Consider the following 17,764-nt stretch of genomic DNA (forward strand, 5'->3'; position numbering starts at 1 on the left):
TATAGCTTTTAATTTATGTATATCATTCTTGCAAACCTCAACTCACTAGGTAGTGGATAATCTAGACTTAATAACAAAAAAATTAGAAGTAGTATGAGTGTCTTGTGGGGTTGTTTCTTGGGATGAAAAGAACAAGAAGTTAGATACGTTTCTTAACTATTGAGATATTTTAGGATGTTTTGAGATCATTACAGTTGGCCACCATTATGGCAGAGTGGAAATGTGGTGGTAGAGGCGGTGAAGTGATGGGGGTGTAGGTGGTCCAGTGATCATGGTGGTGGTCAGAAGGATTGTGTTACGGCAACATTGTTGGTGGCAAAGGGGTGGTAGTGCTCCCATGATCTTTTTAGTGGTCTGTTTTCTATTAATTTTTCATAAACTAAAACTTCATTATTTTTTTGGTTGGATTCTACTATCTTTTAGTACTTTAAAAACCCTCTTTATCGATATATAACAGGTCTTTATCCATTTTAAAATGAAGGTGATGCCAACGTTAATTACAGGAACGATTTACTTTTCGACTCACTAAGGGTAAAATAGTCATATCATTTGGAATACAAACAATATTGGATCCAAACTACTTGGGTTAAAAAGTAGACTCAACAAGCTTTCTATCGGTTCAAACTTTGGGAAAATCGGAGTTCCAAAGTGTTCGGAAGAAGCCCGCAAAATTTGACAAATTTTTGATCTCCAATGCGCCTGAGGCACATCTTATTGCACCCGGGGCACACGAAATGGCGCCTAGGCGCGGCGCCTTCAAACTCCATAATTTGTCAAACTTTCCCGTCTTGTTTCGGACACTCTCGGACTTCGATTTTCGTAAGTTTTGAACCGTTAGAAAGCTTGTTAAGTCTATTTTCTAACCCAAGTAGTTTTGATCCAAAGTTATTTGTAACTAAAAACAAGTTATGTTTGATCTTCAAAGCTTGTTTAGCGTTTCTGAATCAGTTAACCAAGTAGGTGCGCCTGAGGTGCATTATACAACAATGTCACCTCTACTCTGTCTTACCCATCATCCACCATGCCTCTTCTCCTCCGTCTCACTCACTCCTCATCAACCATGATTTGTCTCCTCATCCTCCCCTTCCTCCTTCACCACCGCAACCTTGCCACCCAAACCAAGATACAATCCATTTTGTAGAATTCTATCAGAATCCTCTTGTAGTTAAGCATCTTCAACTATCCATTTTTATTGATCTGCAAGTAGTTTCACCGGGCACCATTAGTGCACCTATGTTTTCGATGAAAGGCCCTTCAATGGTCCAGTCCCTGTATCCTACCACATTTCTCCTGAAACATCAACAAAACTTTGTAACAATCAAGATTGTCGGTGTTGTATCTTTTATAAATCCGCTGCGCCATGTTAGTGCAAATTTTTATGTGGGGGGACTTGCAGCTTGCTCTGGGATTAGCCGAATTTGTTTCCCAACCTACACAGATTGCAGCCCCAATAAACAGACTGTACAAGGTGGGTAAATCTTGCGGACTTAGTGATAAGGACTTCTCAGCTGTCACCAAGGCATTAAAAGTAACGTTGCAAAACCAATCAAAGGATTAGAAGTTGTTCTCCTTGCAGCTCTCTGTTGATTGTGTTGTTTTTTCCCTGCTTTGGGTTGGGCATGTACTTTGCAAGTTTCTCTTCTCGTCTCCCATGTTTGTAGTAAGGATAAGTACATGGTACGAGCAGTCCTTGTTCTGATTGTAAAACAGCAATTTGCTATTGTGCGGTTGTGCCTATGTGAAATGTTTGAACTAATTATAACTTGTACAGTCGCAGCAAATCTTCCTCAACCCCTTCCCAGCAATGCCTTGTACTTGGGTTTTCCATCCATAATAGTTTGACGTTGAACCCTTACTATGTAGCAAGTGATTTAATGGTTTTATAGTTTATCTGGTACTGTTGCACATAGGTTCGATCGGTTGAATCCAGGATAAATAAATCATCTCCCGAAGAAGTAGCTGCATCATGTGATGTCGCATTTTTTTTTTTTTTTTTGGTGTAATGGCGGAAATTTCATCAACTGGCTAAATAGCAGCAGAGTCATAGAGACAAACATGCATAATACAAACCACAGCATTAGGTGTCCAACTCCAAGGCGATCTGCAAGCTCAAACTCCCTCGCAGCGAAGGGAACTTGCTCTAAAACAACTAAGCTTTCATCTTGCTCAGCTCCCAACTGAGCAAGACAGTCCGCAGTTTGATATGCCTGGCAATATGTAAGCCTAATCCTTGTATTAGTTCTAGCTGCCAGCATCTTTGCATCTTCCACTAGAGGGCGTTGGGGATGATCCATAGGAGCACCTTTGTGACACCCCGTCCCACATTAGAAGTCTACATGGATGATCTTGGGTATATAACAAATCTTGTGGGCCACTACTAGTACCTTGTGCTTAAGGTTTTAGGTCATGTGGTGTGACTTGTAGATCAAAATCAATGTATTGGGCCAGTGGCTTGTTTGGGGCGTTACAGGTGGTATCAGAGCCATCCATGTACACGACCATGTGGACCTTTGGAGTTTGGTTGGATTTGGTTATTGGTTTGATTAGTACCGGTGATTACAGTGCTCAACCCCTCATGAGGGCGCAAGGCTATAAAGTTGGGGAGATTGCAATACCCCGTCCCACATCGGAAGTCTACATGGATGATCTTGGGCATATAACAAACCTTGTGGGCTACTGCTAGTACCTTGTGCTTAAGCTTTTGGCCAATGTGGTGTGGCTTGTGGATCAAAATCAAGGTATTGGGCCAGTGGTCTACTTGGGGCGTTACAACCTTCGTCCTTCGTTGATGAGTTTCACTGCAACACTCGAGTCCAATTCAATTTTAAGTTTTAACATTGGGTAATCCATTCTCAAGGATGATCTTAAGGCCTCTGCAAAAGTGCAAACTGCCCAAATTTCAGCTTCAAGACTTGAGTTACAGTCCAGCCTCCCATAGAATCCTAGGATCCATGTTGCCGTATGATCTCTGAAAGCTCCTCCAAATTCAGCTCTATTGTTGAGGTCATACCGGCATCCATCAGTATTTAGTTTTATCTCGCCTGCAAACGGTAAAATCCAAACAATCAAAGGATTGCGAAGTGTATCAGTCTAAAGAAGAGCTTTGAAAACCTCCACAGTTTCTTTGGCATAAGCTTTGAAGATGTTGATGCTCACAGATGTGGGAATGCCAACATTATCAAATCTTTTTTTTTGTTTGTGTCTTTCCATATCTGCCAAAGAGTGACCACAAACACCACTCTCCAGGGGAGATCACCATCTAAACGATAGGGACGAGTGGATTTCGCATCAACAGTGACCCAAACATAAGCAAGTTTCTAGTCCATCCTACTCCACCTATGTTGGACCACAGATCTTTGATTTTAGGGCACTCACGGAAGAGATGGTTCATGTGATGTCGCATTTGCCATACTTGCTGATCCTGAAAGCGCAGTACATATGTTTTCTTTATTTTTACTTGCTTGTGTGCTATGTCAGCTTTGCTAGTTATAAATCGATTTTCATCATTTCTCAGTTGGACGTTACAATCAAGCAGTATACTCTGCATAATTCCTCATATTTATACACATTGAATCATAGAAAAGGAGCGACATGTAGGCTAATTCTGCTAATACCCGAAACCAAACTGAGCCTTATGTCCCAATCAATTGGGGTCAGCTACATGAATCCTTTTTCTCCATCGAGCTCAGTCAAGGGCCACTTGTTCACTCAAACCCATTAGACTCATATCTTTGCCCACAACATCATGTAATGTCAATATAGGTCTTCCCCTCCCCGTAGCATTGCTACCTAAAGCTATCCTATCTGTGCTCTTAACCACTGCATCTCCACATCTATGGTAGACATGCCCTAACCACCTTAGCCGATTTATAAATTAAGTGGAGTTGCAACTTGCATCTGCTACCAATCAGGATATTGTGAATTCTTCAAGGTAATTAGGCAAGTCACCAACTAATATTGTAATTACCTTACAAAATTGAATTAAACTAGTAACAAACAAGGGAGGATCGGGTAGATGAAAGACTTTATAGATAAACAAGTATTTGTAGCCTTATTTGTAGACTTTATAGATAAACAAGCATACAGTGGTGAATTAAATTAGTCAAACAATAAGCAAATACTTTAAGTTTTAATCGGAATCCTCCTAGTTTTAAATTTAAATGGGTGAATGAGTAGATAACTTTCCGAGGCCTGTTTTAATCCAAATTCATCATTGGGGGCCTCAAAGCCAGGGTATATTTATGAGCTTGCACATGCAGGGCCCGAACTGTGATATATATGAATGACTACTTTAATTCATATTTATGAGCTTGCACATGCAGGGCCCGAACTGTGATATATATGAATGACTAATTTAATTCGGGTGCCGCTATTCGCAGCCCTTTATTTTCTCCCGTAGCCCACTACATTTCGGTAAATGGTTGTTGAAAATCATAAATAACATTTCGGTAAATTGCTGTTGAAAACAAGATTATATTTCGGTAACTACATGTCGAAAATATGTTCAACTTTCGGTAAACAACTGCCGAACATGCATTTTCGGTAAACATCTGTTGAAAAAAATATTATATTTCGGTAATTGGATGCTGAAAATATATCTCAATTTCGGTAACTAACTGTTGAGTATAATTGAAAATTTTTAACGGACTATGGGAGTAAATAGAGGGCTGCGAATAGCAGCGCCCTTTAATTCACCACTATGCTTGTAATTTTAGTCAAAGGCTTGCCTTGAATAATTTATCATAAACTGGATTGATAGCCAGCGCAAGTTCTTCTTTCATGTACCCATTCATCCCCATTCTGCTCGTCCTCTGTTTCTAATATTTTAATTACCCTACAAAATTGAATTAAACTAGTAAAAAACAGGGGAGGAATGGGTAGATGACGAAGACTTAAAGATAAACAAGTACTTGTAGCCTTATTTAAAAATTAAGTGGGGTTGCAACTTGCGCAGGCTACCAATCAACATATTGATATATGAATGACTAATTTAATTCACCACTGTATGCTTGTAATCTTAGGCAAACGCTTGCCTTGAATAATTTATCATTACGGGAATGATAGCCAGCGCAAGTTGCAACCCCACTGATGATATTTAATAAGGCCACAAGAACTTCTTTCATTTACCTATTCATCCCCATTCTGAGAGAGAGAGAGAGAGAGAGAGAGAGAGAGAGAGAGAGAGAGAGAGAGAGAGAGAGAGAGAGAGAGAGAGATGGGTGACACTTCTGTTGATATTTTCCTGGAGACCTTGAAGAATCTTATAACGGGCTCCAACCTCGATTTTGTCATAGATGAGAAACATCAACATCAACTTCAATCTCTTGCCGAGGAGATAAAGTACTTGAGAGGGTTCCTCAAGATTACGGAGAAGAAACGCAACGAGCATTCAGAAATGATGAATTTGGTGATGCGGATTAGAGACATGGTATCCGAGGCAGAGAACATCGTAGAACTATTTGTAGTTCTTGTTTTCGAGGCTAATCATGCCCCTGATTTTCTTCGTGAACATCAGAATCATCTTTCCCGTAGGGACAAGTTTTTTGAACGGTCAAGTCTTCGTAAAACGTTCTATTGCAACTATTCTGAGGACCATCTTTCCCTTGACCTTGGAAGTGTCAAAAAGGAGATCAAGGCTCTCATGGCCAAGGTGAAGAAGATTTATGATGAGAATATGTATGACATCAATGGAGTAGCAATCAAAAAACTCAAGCACTCTTCTACCAGACATGAAGGTATTGGTACCAGACATGGAGGTATTGGTACATATTTTCAAGCACTTTTCTATGCATTCAGTTTCAGGCTTTCAGCTTTGTCGGGCATGAGAATAGAATCATATCATTACCATTACCATAAAATAAGCAAAGCAAAATTCTTTATTGGCAAGCTCTGAAAAATTTGGTCTGTCTCTCTATTCATGTTAGCATTTTGTCAAGCGTCCATAAAGTTAAGAAATCACTCTTCATCTTTCTGATCGCCTTGTTCATTGTGTGTCTTTATATGTTTCAAACATTTTGTTACACACACCCTTTATTTCGGGTGATTTACCCAAACAAATCGGATGCACGTTATTTCATGGCCCATTAACTACTACAAAACATAATTAAGAAAGACTCCACGATTTTTAGCCGTGATCTATGTATTCTTATCTCGGTTTTCAAACAGTGGACTATGCAAGCATAATTAAAAGTCTCATATTTGCAATCACGGTTATTACCCGTGATTAAAGCTTAAAATTTTGTGATAAAAACTAATAAACGTGATTTTTATCCAGTGGTGGCTCCAATATTTCTCGGGAGGCTGTTAAAAAAAAAAACTTACAATACACTACCCAGTATTCTAAATGGTGGTCGTCGCTTGTCGGGCAGCGACCCACAGCCAAGCACCAAGCCCGACTAAGCGGCGCCGAACAATTTAGTGTTTTGTTTAAAAATATTTTTTTTTAAAAATAGGAGATTATTTTTAAGGCAATATGGACTGAAATAAAAAATTAAAAGGGACTAAGACTGTTTATATATTAAAAACTATGGTTAAAAATTAAGTGCTCCAATTTTCAATTCGTTTGAACTGGTGCGAAGATCTTATTTTTATGATTATTTTATCCTAAAGGAACATAATAAATATATGTCTCTAGGACTCTCATAATTAAGTATATATTCTTCATTTGGTTCTACGGCTCTCTAAGGGCTCTCATATGAGAGCCATAGAGCCAAAAATTAATTATGACCTTTTAGAATAAAATAATCAAAAAATAAGATATTCGCACTATTTTAAATGGATTGAAAATTGGAGGACTTAATTTTTTTAGACTGTTAATATATTAAGAAATATGATGAAAAAAATAAACTGAGCAGTTTCGCTCTACGAATCCAAAAGTAATACTTACCGATGTTCGTTGGAACTGATTTTTTACAGGGCCTTAAAATAATATTCAAAAATTTATGGATAGTTTTCTAGATTTTATTGGGACCCGGAATGGGCCCAAACGCATTTTTCTTTGCCGTGGTTCCCTGCAAATCTTTCTTGCGATTAGAATTTCCGATTGCGTATTGAGTCAAATTAACGCAATTGCTCAAGCCTTGAAAAGAGAACTACAAACATTCCAACAAAATGATCTCCTAACACGTCATCAGCCTTTCCTATGGAGATTTGCTCCGGCGGCGGTGAGATTGGACCTCAAAATTAGTCAATGTGTGAGTAAGCTAGAATGGACACCTGAGTTATAAAAAAAACAAGTCAATATCACCATACACAACAGTAAACAAATCAAAGCACTCATCAAGATGTAATACTAATACACGAAAAAATAAGACTAAAATGCTATACCAACATCTTCAGAATCATACCCGCGCATCAGTCAAACACAAACTCTCCTTCATGTCTTTGTGTCCACAATATGCATTACACATGCAAATAAGACGGAAAGAAGACCCGAAGCAAACTTCGAAAACCCAAATCAGATTCATGAAAAAAATTGGAAGGACCATTGAGTAATATACAATAATGCCCGAAGGAAACTTCAAAAACCCAAATCAGATTCATCACTAAAAAAGCCTCTAGATTTATCTCCTTGCCAGCCTTGTTCGGCAAGGAAAGTGTGATGAACTAATCGTAAATCGAACAAAAGGAGTTATTGCTAGAAGCTCAAAATACCAGTTGAATCGAAGATACGCACCAGACTCCATATCATGCTTGAAGAAGAGAAATTTGAGGAAACTTACATGTAGTTGAGATTTGTTCAACATATTTTTTGTAAGACAAAGTTTACCCACCAGTACAATTCGCACTTCATCGAGCAATTAATCCAAAAAACCTTTGTACCCTGCCAAACATATCCATCCATTAATTAGTTTGCCAATTATCACATATATGTCATTGTAATAGGGGCACAATGTATGCACTTGAGAGCCTGCAAGCTGTGGCGTACACTAGAAATTGAGGACATGTTGTAAAGAGTAGAGACCAAGGTCAATTCTCACACTACCCAGTGACTAGTATTCAAAAGTTAGCCAAATTAATAGAAGTTCATCTATGCTTGTCCAAAGAAAGATGCATTTTTCTCTTTTGCTCAACAAAAAATATTTTAACATCAAGCATACCATCCACATCTTTGCATATAAATCAATTCAACTATTGCTATAAATCGAATGAACTAGGATTTGTCTGCTGCACAAGGCAATGCAAGGCATAATTTACTTTAATGCTGCCTTTTCCTTGTTTGTGGCATAACTGGCTTGCACCCCTCTACATGACACGAACAAATCAGAATGAAATTGTGAAGAACAAAAAAAACAGAGTGACAAGTAGTTGTTGATCATAAAGAAAGATAGTTCGCTAATCCACAAACCTTTGGCAACTCTTACTCATAATCTATCCTAGCAGAGGAAACATTTTTAATCGCAATCAATGTTACAACTGAAATTGCTAAAATAATACATATAGTCAAAGAAGTCACCTGATAATTAGGTTTTCAAGGGTATGAAGTGAATGAATATTGTAAAGAGACAAATTCAATGACTTGCAATGCCCAATAGTTCCTTGGACAAAAACAAGTTACAAGTATGAGTTTGACTAGGACAGCTACCAATTACGTAAGAATTACGTAAAGACATTCTATCAAAAAACCGAAAACCTGGAACCCAAGCGTATCACACTAACCCAGCCACTGAGGCTGTAACTAGGGCAATATTCTAAGCTTTCCACAATACTTTGAGCTCAACTCAGAATGCTACTTCTTAGTTTGATGAGATCCAAAACTTCATACCAAATAATTGTAGTACGTACCATGAAAAATGTAGTGGTTCCTTGCTAACAAACTGACCAAGTAATTGATAATGGAATGGCCTCCCAGATAATTACCTTTCTTTGTTTAAACCCATTACCGTGCCACCATCTAAATAGAGCCTGGACAAATCTTGGGGAAACCCAAGTTAAGCCTCGCCAATTGATACATTCACGCCACGGATTCCAAACAGGATTACAATCAAGCAATAAGCGATCCCCAGTTTAATGTTCAACACTACAGAATCTACATATAGCATTTTGTACATTATCCATAATTCCCTATCTAAAAACCAGTTCAGAAAGTTTGGTTTTGCCCAGAATAGCCAACAAACTACTGTAACTTTTGGAGGAGCCACATTGTTTCATATAGAATTAAAGACTCTATCACCCGGACAAATAGGAGCATCAACCAATTTCAACAATCAACGAATTTAAAACACACCTGAATGTGAGCACATTATCTGAAATCCAACAGAAAAAATTAACCCACAATGGAACAATGGGTCATAAGGAACCTCAACAAATTTTTTTTTTTTTTTGGTAATGTAAAATTTTATTACCAAAAAACCAGAGGAACAAAAACCAAAAGGGCATACCCCTGCAAAGCATACAAGCAAAACCTAAGACATACTACCTGCTCAAAAGAAGAGCAACAAGCAACCAAAACACTATAAAACCAGAAATCTAAACCAGGATATTACAAGAGATATTCCAATCCTGACATATCCGCTGGTTTAAAGGAGTTCTCTTAAACTTCTTCCAAGTACTCATGCAAACTCGCAAGTCAGAGATGATTTTCTGCACCACCCTCACTGGATCCTCCCTTTTGTGTTGAAAAACACGAAAGTTCCTCTCCCTCCATAGATGATATAAAGTAGCAGCTAAGGACAATTTGTAACAGGTATTGGGCAGGCCTTCCCCCTCCTTATTTTGAGTAGACCATTCCAGCTCCTGAGCCAGACACCCTGGATCTCGACAAACATTGTTCCTAGCCAGCAGTTGCTTCCATACAAATACAGACTAGGGGCACAACAAGAAAATGTGATTATGGCTCTCTCTGTTCATATCACAAAGAACACAAACAGCATCAGTGGTAATCCCCCAAGAAAGTAATCTATCCTTTGTGGATAGTCTTCCCCAAGCAGCTATCCATTGAATGATAGCCCACCTGGGGACATGTCTTTTGAACCACACTGATTTCCACCAAAGAACTTCATAATGATGCTTTCTAAATCATTGCAAGCTGACTGGATAGAGAAAGTGCCTGTAGGATAAGGGTCCACATAACTGAGTCCTTCACCTCAGTATGAGGGTTCATAGAAATAGGAATGCTATCCATTATTTCCTTAACCACTAAATTTCTCCTACCAGGCCACATACAAGAATTGTTGCTAATAATAGATGCAACTTTTAATTGAAAAGTCCTTACCAAATTTCCATTTAAGCAACCCTCAAACCTGTCCTTGAGAGGCCCCAAGGGATGCCAGTTGTCAAGCCATAGAAACGTGTCCTGACCTTCTTCAATAACAGATCAAATCCATGGTTGAACCAACTTCCTTAATCCAAAAATCTTTCGAATTGTCCAAGATGCAGAAGGAGGAACAACTATGGACCACATGCACTTACCTTTCAGAACATGAGTATGGACCCACCTAATCCATAGAGCGTCAGCCTTCTTAGCAATTGCCCATAGAAGTTTAGACATTGCAGCTCTATTCCAATCTTTAAGACCCCTAAAACCAAGGCCTCCCTCCTCTTTAGGCACACAGACACTCCCATTTTATCTGAGCCCCAGATGTCTGCAACTCTGGGCCTGCCCAAAAGAAAGATCTCAAGACTGCCTCCACACACTTCAGCACTTTTTGGGGAAGAATAAAAATGGAACTTCAACATATCTGAGTACTAAAAAGGACAGATTGTATTAACTGTGCCCTACCACCATAAGAAAGAAGCCGATTGGTCCATGAAAGAACTGTCCCCAAGATTTTATCAATGAGCAACTTGCAGTCTGCAGATTGTAATCTAGTAGTAATCAAAGGAACACCCAAATATCACACAGGCAAAACCCCTTGTGAAATGGCTAGAATTTCATAGAGGCAACCCTTAACTTCAACAAATTTACAAGGAATAAAAAAAAATTCAATTTATGAATTTCGATTCGAAAGATAAGAATCTCCAATAAAATTAACTAGCACGATAACAATATCTGGGTAATCAAACTAAGTGATATGCCAAAATATTGTGGGACATTAGCATGGGTATCAAAATTGAATGAGAACTGTACCTTCTTTGTTATTGTCTATTAAATCCCCACAATCTAGCAGTCCTTGTTAAAGAACAATGCCACAGCTGCATATACCACACCAATATGACAAATATATATGGTCTCGTCTCGGAAATCACGACGAATGATTACATCACCACCATGATTTACATCCTCCCTAGACCAATATAAGTTCTACCAAACGTGTTAGGGTTCACAAATAGGGGTCTATGGGAGAAACAATTTAGGGTCCAAAAATTGAGATATTTATATATCGGGGCGGTTCCGGGGACCCTGAAAACCTCCTCCCCCAAAGTTACCAATCAAATTTTGATGATCCAAGCCGTTCAATGTAATCAGAACGTGATTTTAAAGGTACCCGCGAGAAATCAGCAAAAAAAATGACCTTCATCTAAACAGTTTTTTATTGAACTTTATTGAACAGTTCAATAAAAAAGTACTCAAATCAAGCCCTTCCCAGTTAATTTTTTTGCCAATATCTCGTAGCTACCCTTAAAATCACTTTCTGAATACATTGAGTGGCTCAACTATGAGATTAAGATTTGGGGGATTTTTTTAGGGTCTCCGGAACCGCCTGGTATATATATATATATATATATGGAATTATGGAACATAGGTGGAGGGAGAAGAAACCTGGTGGAGTCCAATCGTTGAGAGGATCTGGAGCACTTGCATTAACTGCAAAAGCGAAACCGACAGCTGAAACCGTCTAGTGCACACATTCACACATGCATGGACATTTTTGGGCATAGTTGTGTCCAAAATCTGTGTTCCTAGATTTTTGGAACAAATATTTGCTTGGTTAGGAATCAAAATTTTGAATTGTTCACTGGTAACTTATCATTCCTATCACCAACCATAACAATGATGGGTAATAGGAGAGAAATACTTCACACTCAAACTCATTACGATTTCATTAATAAATACATCTCTCATTCTCACACCTCTCTTCTTCTCACACGTACATAACAAGGGGGGAAGAACCTCTCAGGCGCCCCCCAACTCTCACTCTCTCTGCTCTCTTCTTTCTCTCTTAACCCACACTTTAATCTCAATTCACATACATAAACTTATACACAGTTACAATCCACCACAGCCACACATTTGCATCTAGCTCCCAACTCCTTACTTAATTCACCCAATCAAGTATCCACTGGTTTGGCTACTCTTCATAAATCCAATCTTCCACTTAGACTTAGCTCCTCACCCAGACAACACATTGGGCCACGTAACCAAGCTTGTGTCTTCAACAAACAATAGGTAACATGGACCATATTAATGAATAACATGAACCACAAAAATATGCAGACGAATGTACACACTTAATTTAGCATTAATTCAACTGATTTTATAATAACAGCCATAGTTGGTTTCCTTTTCGCCCATAACTTTTGTCTTTGCCCTCGATCATAACCCTTCGTTTTATTTTCCAAGCGGAGGTTCAGGTTCATCAGGAGGGAGCAACACATCCATAGTAGTAGAAAAGAAGGTGGTGGTCGGTTTCAAAGAGGAGGTAGAGACATTAATGGGAAAGCTTCATGACATTGGAGAGGTTGGACGACTGGAGATTATATCAATCATTGGCGCTGGTGGAGGCGGCAAAACCACCTTGGCCAGAGAAGTGTACGATCATCCTTTGACGTCGCAAAAGTTTGAAATTCGTGCATGGGTCAATGTTTCTCAAGATTATGATAAGACTATGAAGAGGCATTTGTTGATTCGTATTCTGGAATCAGCTTTCCTAGGAAAATATGAAGATTACAAGGAGATTAGTGAGGATAAGTTGGGAGAAAAGGTATACAAATGCTTGCAAGATAGAAAATATCTCATTGTCATGGATGACATATGGGGCATTGAAGGCTGGAATGATATCCAAAGATCATTCCCTAGGGACCGCAAGGGGAGTAAAGTCATGTTCACTAGTCGACTACCTGTTCAATCTGATAGCATCTGTTGTGTCCCTCATCGTATGGGTCCCTTACCAAAAAGTTGTAGTTGGGAGTTGCTAGAAAAGAAGGTATTTGTTTTTTTAAAATAATTGATGTACGTGATATAACTAAAAATAGCCATATGTTTCTTATTTATAATTTCTTTTCAAGAATTTCTATTTTAAAACATTTCTTGTTTTTGTCATATGAACAGTTAAACTCCTATTACTTAGATTGAATTGTATATAATTATAATTATAGACATCTAATATTGCCCAAATATTGAGCAGGTATTCGGGAAGAAACGCTGCGCTCCAGAGTTGGTGGAGATCGGTAAGCAAATCGCAGAAAAATGTGAAGGATTACCACTCGCAATTGTCGCAATAGCTGGCATTCTAGCAATGGAAGACAAGACACTCGACATGTGGGAGAAAGTTGCCAAACATTTAAGTTCAACCATTGCCAAAAACCAAGAGGGCTGCATGGAGATACTAGAACTTAGTTACAATCACCTACCCCTTCATTTAAAAGCGTGTTTTCTTTATATTGGAGCGCACCCCAAAGGTTATGAAATCCCTGTACGCGAGCTGATATGGTTATGGATTGCGGAGGGATTTATTCAGCAAAGTGATGGGGGGAAAAGCTTAGAGGCCATAGCAGAAGATTACTTAATTGGTCTTATTGATAGAAGTCTCGTAATGGTAGCTAGGAAAAGTGAATCCCACGGAGGAATTAAAGCATGCTGCATCCATGATCTTCTGCGTGAATTATGCTTGAAAAAAGCAGAGGAAGATAATTTCTTTGTGAAAATTCACGAGGGAGATTATTTTTCACCTTCTACAACAAATAACCCTCGTCGCCTCTTCTTTGGCCATCAGTTCTTTGATAAGGATCGCCTCTTGTTTGACCATCAGGTCTTTGATATTTCCCCCCCAAGGCATCATGCTCGAAACCTTCGATCTTTTCTGTACCTCTCCTTGCCAAACTCCTCACTTGTACAGAATCCGTCATTCTTTGTTGAATACTTCGAACTTCTCAGGGTGCTGCATTTAATCTCCGCTACAAGCCAAGTAGAATTAGGAATAGGAGATCTAGTTCATTTGAGATACTTAGCACTTACGTTACCAGAAGGAAAACTTTGTAACCGTGTTCCGAATTATTTTCACTACCTCTCGAACCTAGAAACCTTTAACCTCCAAGGTTTTAACGGGGACAAGATTTCATTGCCTCGCGATATAGTTAAGATGGTTAAGTTGAGGCATCTATATACTAAAAGGGCGTTATTCAAATATCATCATGTTTCTTATGATGAAGACAAGGAGAATATGTTGGATAGCTTACAGACCTTGCACCGAATGTGTATTTGTGAGCATTGCCTACGTTTCTTGGAAAGGACTCCCAATCTTAGGAAGCTAGGACTTAGAGGAGATCTGGGTTTGCAAGGGGGTGATCTTTTGATGCTCCCCGACCTAGAGTTCTTAAAATGTCTTGAGATACTCAATGTTGATCCATGGTTCAACAACAAGCGCGTGACACGCACTGGGCTGAAGCTTCCTCCGACTCTTACGCAGCTAACTTTGAGATTTACGCTCTTGAAGTGGGAGGAGCTGTCAATAATCCTCCAAACCCTGCCGAGCCTTAAGGTTCTCAAATTACTTGTAAACGCCTGTAGTGGATCATTTTGGAACACATGTGAACTTGAGGAGGGGTTCTCTCAACTCAAGTACTTGAGGCTTGAAAATTTGGATATCGAGGAGTGGAGTGCTTCCGCTGATCAATTTCCGGCACTTGAGGTCTTAGTGATTCAACTTTGCGAAAAACTGAAGGGGATCCCGATTGATTTTGCTTATCTGAACGAACTTAGCAAAATTAAGGTAGAGTGGTCCAGTCTCTCTGCAGAGGAATCGGCTAGGGAGATTCAGGAAGAGCAAAAAAATACAAAGGGAGATGATAATTGCCTAAATCTCGTTTTCAGATATAATCAGCCACATCGGGGGTGCTCGAGAGCAGTGGGGTGTGAACCGTGTGATTGAGGTAATTAATCACAGTAATTTTTTAGGGCTAAATATCAATGGGGTCGGGAACGATCAATCGGGTCAGAAAGTGGGGCCTTTGGGACGTGGAGGGGATTTTCAATTGGGGTTGTGAAAATGGAGCCACGTATGGAATAGTATCCATCTATCTATCTATACCTCTATCCCTATCCCTATTTCTATATTTCTATCAATCAATATCAATATCAATCATGAATATCAATATCCTATACAAATGTATTTTGAGTTCTACAAGGCTCCAAACCCCTATTTCTAATTTCCTACAATTTTGTGTTTTTCAATAAAAATATTGAGAGAGAGGGAGAGAAACATGGGGCTGGTGGGGGAAGAGAGAGAGAGAGAGAGTAAGGTGTCGTTCTGCTTTTTTTTTAACCTTTTTTTTTAAGAGAGAGAGAGAGAGTAAGGTGCCGTTCTGCTTTATTTTTTAACCTTTTTTTTCAAAAAAAAAAAAAGGTAATTTCAAGCTCAAATATAATGAAAATAAAAAATAATTTTTTAATTTTTTTTTACTGTTTAATAAATCTCATTGATCCATATTAGTAGAAAAATTATTTGTTTAAATACGTAATTTTTGAGCTTGAAATTACCTTTATTTTTTAAAAATTCTTTTTAATAAAAACCGGAACAAGCCTAACAGGGGTAGGGATTTTACTCATCTATGTTGTAACCCACCATTCCTTCCTATACTCTCTCATGTATTTGCAAAATGACCAACAAAACTAATAGTCCCTCCGCCCTTTTTAAGTGTCATGCTTCATAACTCCAACTTATTAAAAAGACATCATTATTACACCTTTCACATCAACTTTTTCCTCCACTTTCCCTTCTTACCCATCATCATTACACTTTTACTCACTAGCTTTTCAAAATAAAATCTACTTTTAGGGACAAAATAGACAATATACCAACTTTTACCCCCTTAACTTTACAAAATAGACACTTATTAAGGGACAGCCCAAAATGAAATACTGGACACAAAAAAAGGGACGGAGGGAGTAAAGTTTTCTGGGTCCATGGAAATAAAGAGAAAAAGATACGTAGGCAGAAACTCTACCCTTCCGAGCCATATACGTGCTCCTTCACCGGAAAAATGCACAAAAGTGAAGTGTTTGGCTCCTCAACTTGCTCCGGTTATGGGGAAACAAATAAACATTGCAATTTTTAGTTTTATTTTGTTTCCTTTGTTTACCTTATATTTTTCACGATTGTGAATTGATTTTATTGACACTTTAAATTTAATATTCATACAAATAGACATAAGCCTTTCCATGCATAGAATACAAACAAGGCTAAATATTGATATTTTTTTTCCGAACTAGATTTCTCACATTAATGTGTCTTTTGGGCCCGGGCCTTTGAACGGGTGCAAAAACATGGATTTTTTTCCTATCAACTAGCGTTGTAACCATCCAATGTGATTATTTTTTTCCGTGCATCGAACAGGCACAACACTAGTAGTATAGTGAAGAAGTGGTTTTCTTTTCCCTTTTATTGGGTTTTGTCCCCCTGACTGTACGGTTCCAACTTTTGGTTGGATCCACTCCCCTTTTCCTAATAAAATGTTACTTTTGCCGATAAAAAAGAAAGAAAGAAATTTGTAGATTTGGGTTTTGTGAAGTCCCGTTTTTTATTTGTTTTTTTGAAGTTGGGTCTATCAAGTCTAGTAGGACAGGAATGCAAGTATCTACGTTTATTTGTTAAACCATCATCTAGCCTATGCTATGCTCTCATCACTATCAATGGTGGGTGTTTTCAGTGGTCAATGAGGTATTTGCGTAGATATTTTTTCGATGATCTCAAAACACACTCTTTTCCCCCCAAAATACACGATGTCATTTTCATGCCACAATGTGTCATTTTTCATGTCGCGACATTCGAAGAATACAAACTTTGATTGGAAGTATCATTATTGATCTTAGTTATACGAGCTTCAATTCTTTCATGGGATTTCGATTTGCGGTAGAAGCACCTGATTTCATTTCCCTATTGAATTTAGATAAAGTTCATATTTTCTGACAAATTCGTACGAGGATGACTTCTATAAGTTGAAAACCTTGTTTTATAATGATTTCTATTGTTTCTAATTAAGAATGGCTATTTTGTGATTTTTGTAGTGCTATGATGATCCCTCGAATGGACTCAATTCTTTTCCAAACCAGATGGGTTACGCTATCTCAACAACATAGAAACCAGCCGTTATAAGTCCAACAGAGAGAGAATAGGCAGCCGCAGTTGCAAGCTTTCTGCAATAAACGTTTGTAACTTATCAGTATGACTGTTTAATTATTTGTCCGTACTTTAGAAAGGCATTTTTCTTAATTTGTACTATGTATTTGGTTGAAGCCTTGATTATTGAGCAAGTCCAGTTTATAGTTGACAAGACTGCAGTAAAATAATTGGTGATGATTTTTTTTGGTGGTTTTATCTTCATCCTCTCGAGATTTTTCTCTAGCATCTTCAATTGTTCTATGAAACATGTATCACTTATTTTTTTTAGATCGTCCAAGCATGTATCATTGGATCCTCTAAAAAAATGCTTGGTCCAACTTTCCCTTGCCTGCATCATCTTCTATTTCCAAATCATGTGAATTTTGTGGACTTTGTGTATAGTAGCTTACTGGAGCATATAAATAGATGACTTGACTGGATTCATACATATTCCACCCTCTGAAGGTTGCTCCTCACTAGGTTATGCCCACTGGACGGGATAAAAA

The 17,764-nt window shown here is 38.4% G+C and overlaps 1 protein-coding gene across 1 annotated transcript in view; it reads left to right on the forward strand.

Annotated features, from left to right (window-relative positions):
- LOC131310744 (putative late blight resistance protein homolog R1B-17) overlaps positions 1–17,498 on the forward strand; it is a 90,258-nt gene extending 72,760 nt beyond the window's left edge. Inside the window, exons 2-5 of the mRNA XM_058337925.1 lie at positions 5,216–5,756; positions 12,514–13,085; positions 13,287–15,030; positions 17,165–17,498. Of these exons, the coding sequence (XP_058193908.1) occupies positions 5,216–5,756; positions 12,514–13,085; positions 13,287–15,029 (2,856 nt within the window). The 3' untranslated portion in view covers position 15,030; positions 17,165–17,498. The remainder of the gene's footprint in view (positions 1–5,215; positions 5,757–12,513; positions 13,086–13,286; positions 15,031–17,164) is intronic.
- Positions 17,499–17,764: the final 266 nt, after the last annotated feature.

This window comes from Rhododendron vialii, chromosome 12a, assembly GCF_030253575.1.
Source record: "Rhododendron vialii isolate Sample 1 chromosome 12a, ASM3025357v1".
Taxonomy (NCBI): Eukaryota; Viridiplantae; Streptophyta; class Magnoliopsida; order Ericales; family Ericaceae; genus Rhododendron; species Rhododendron vialii.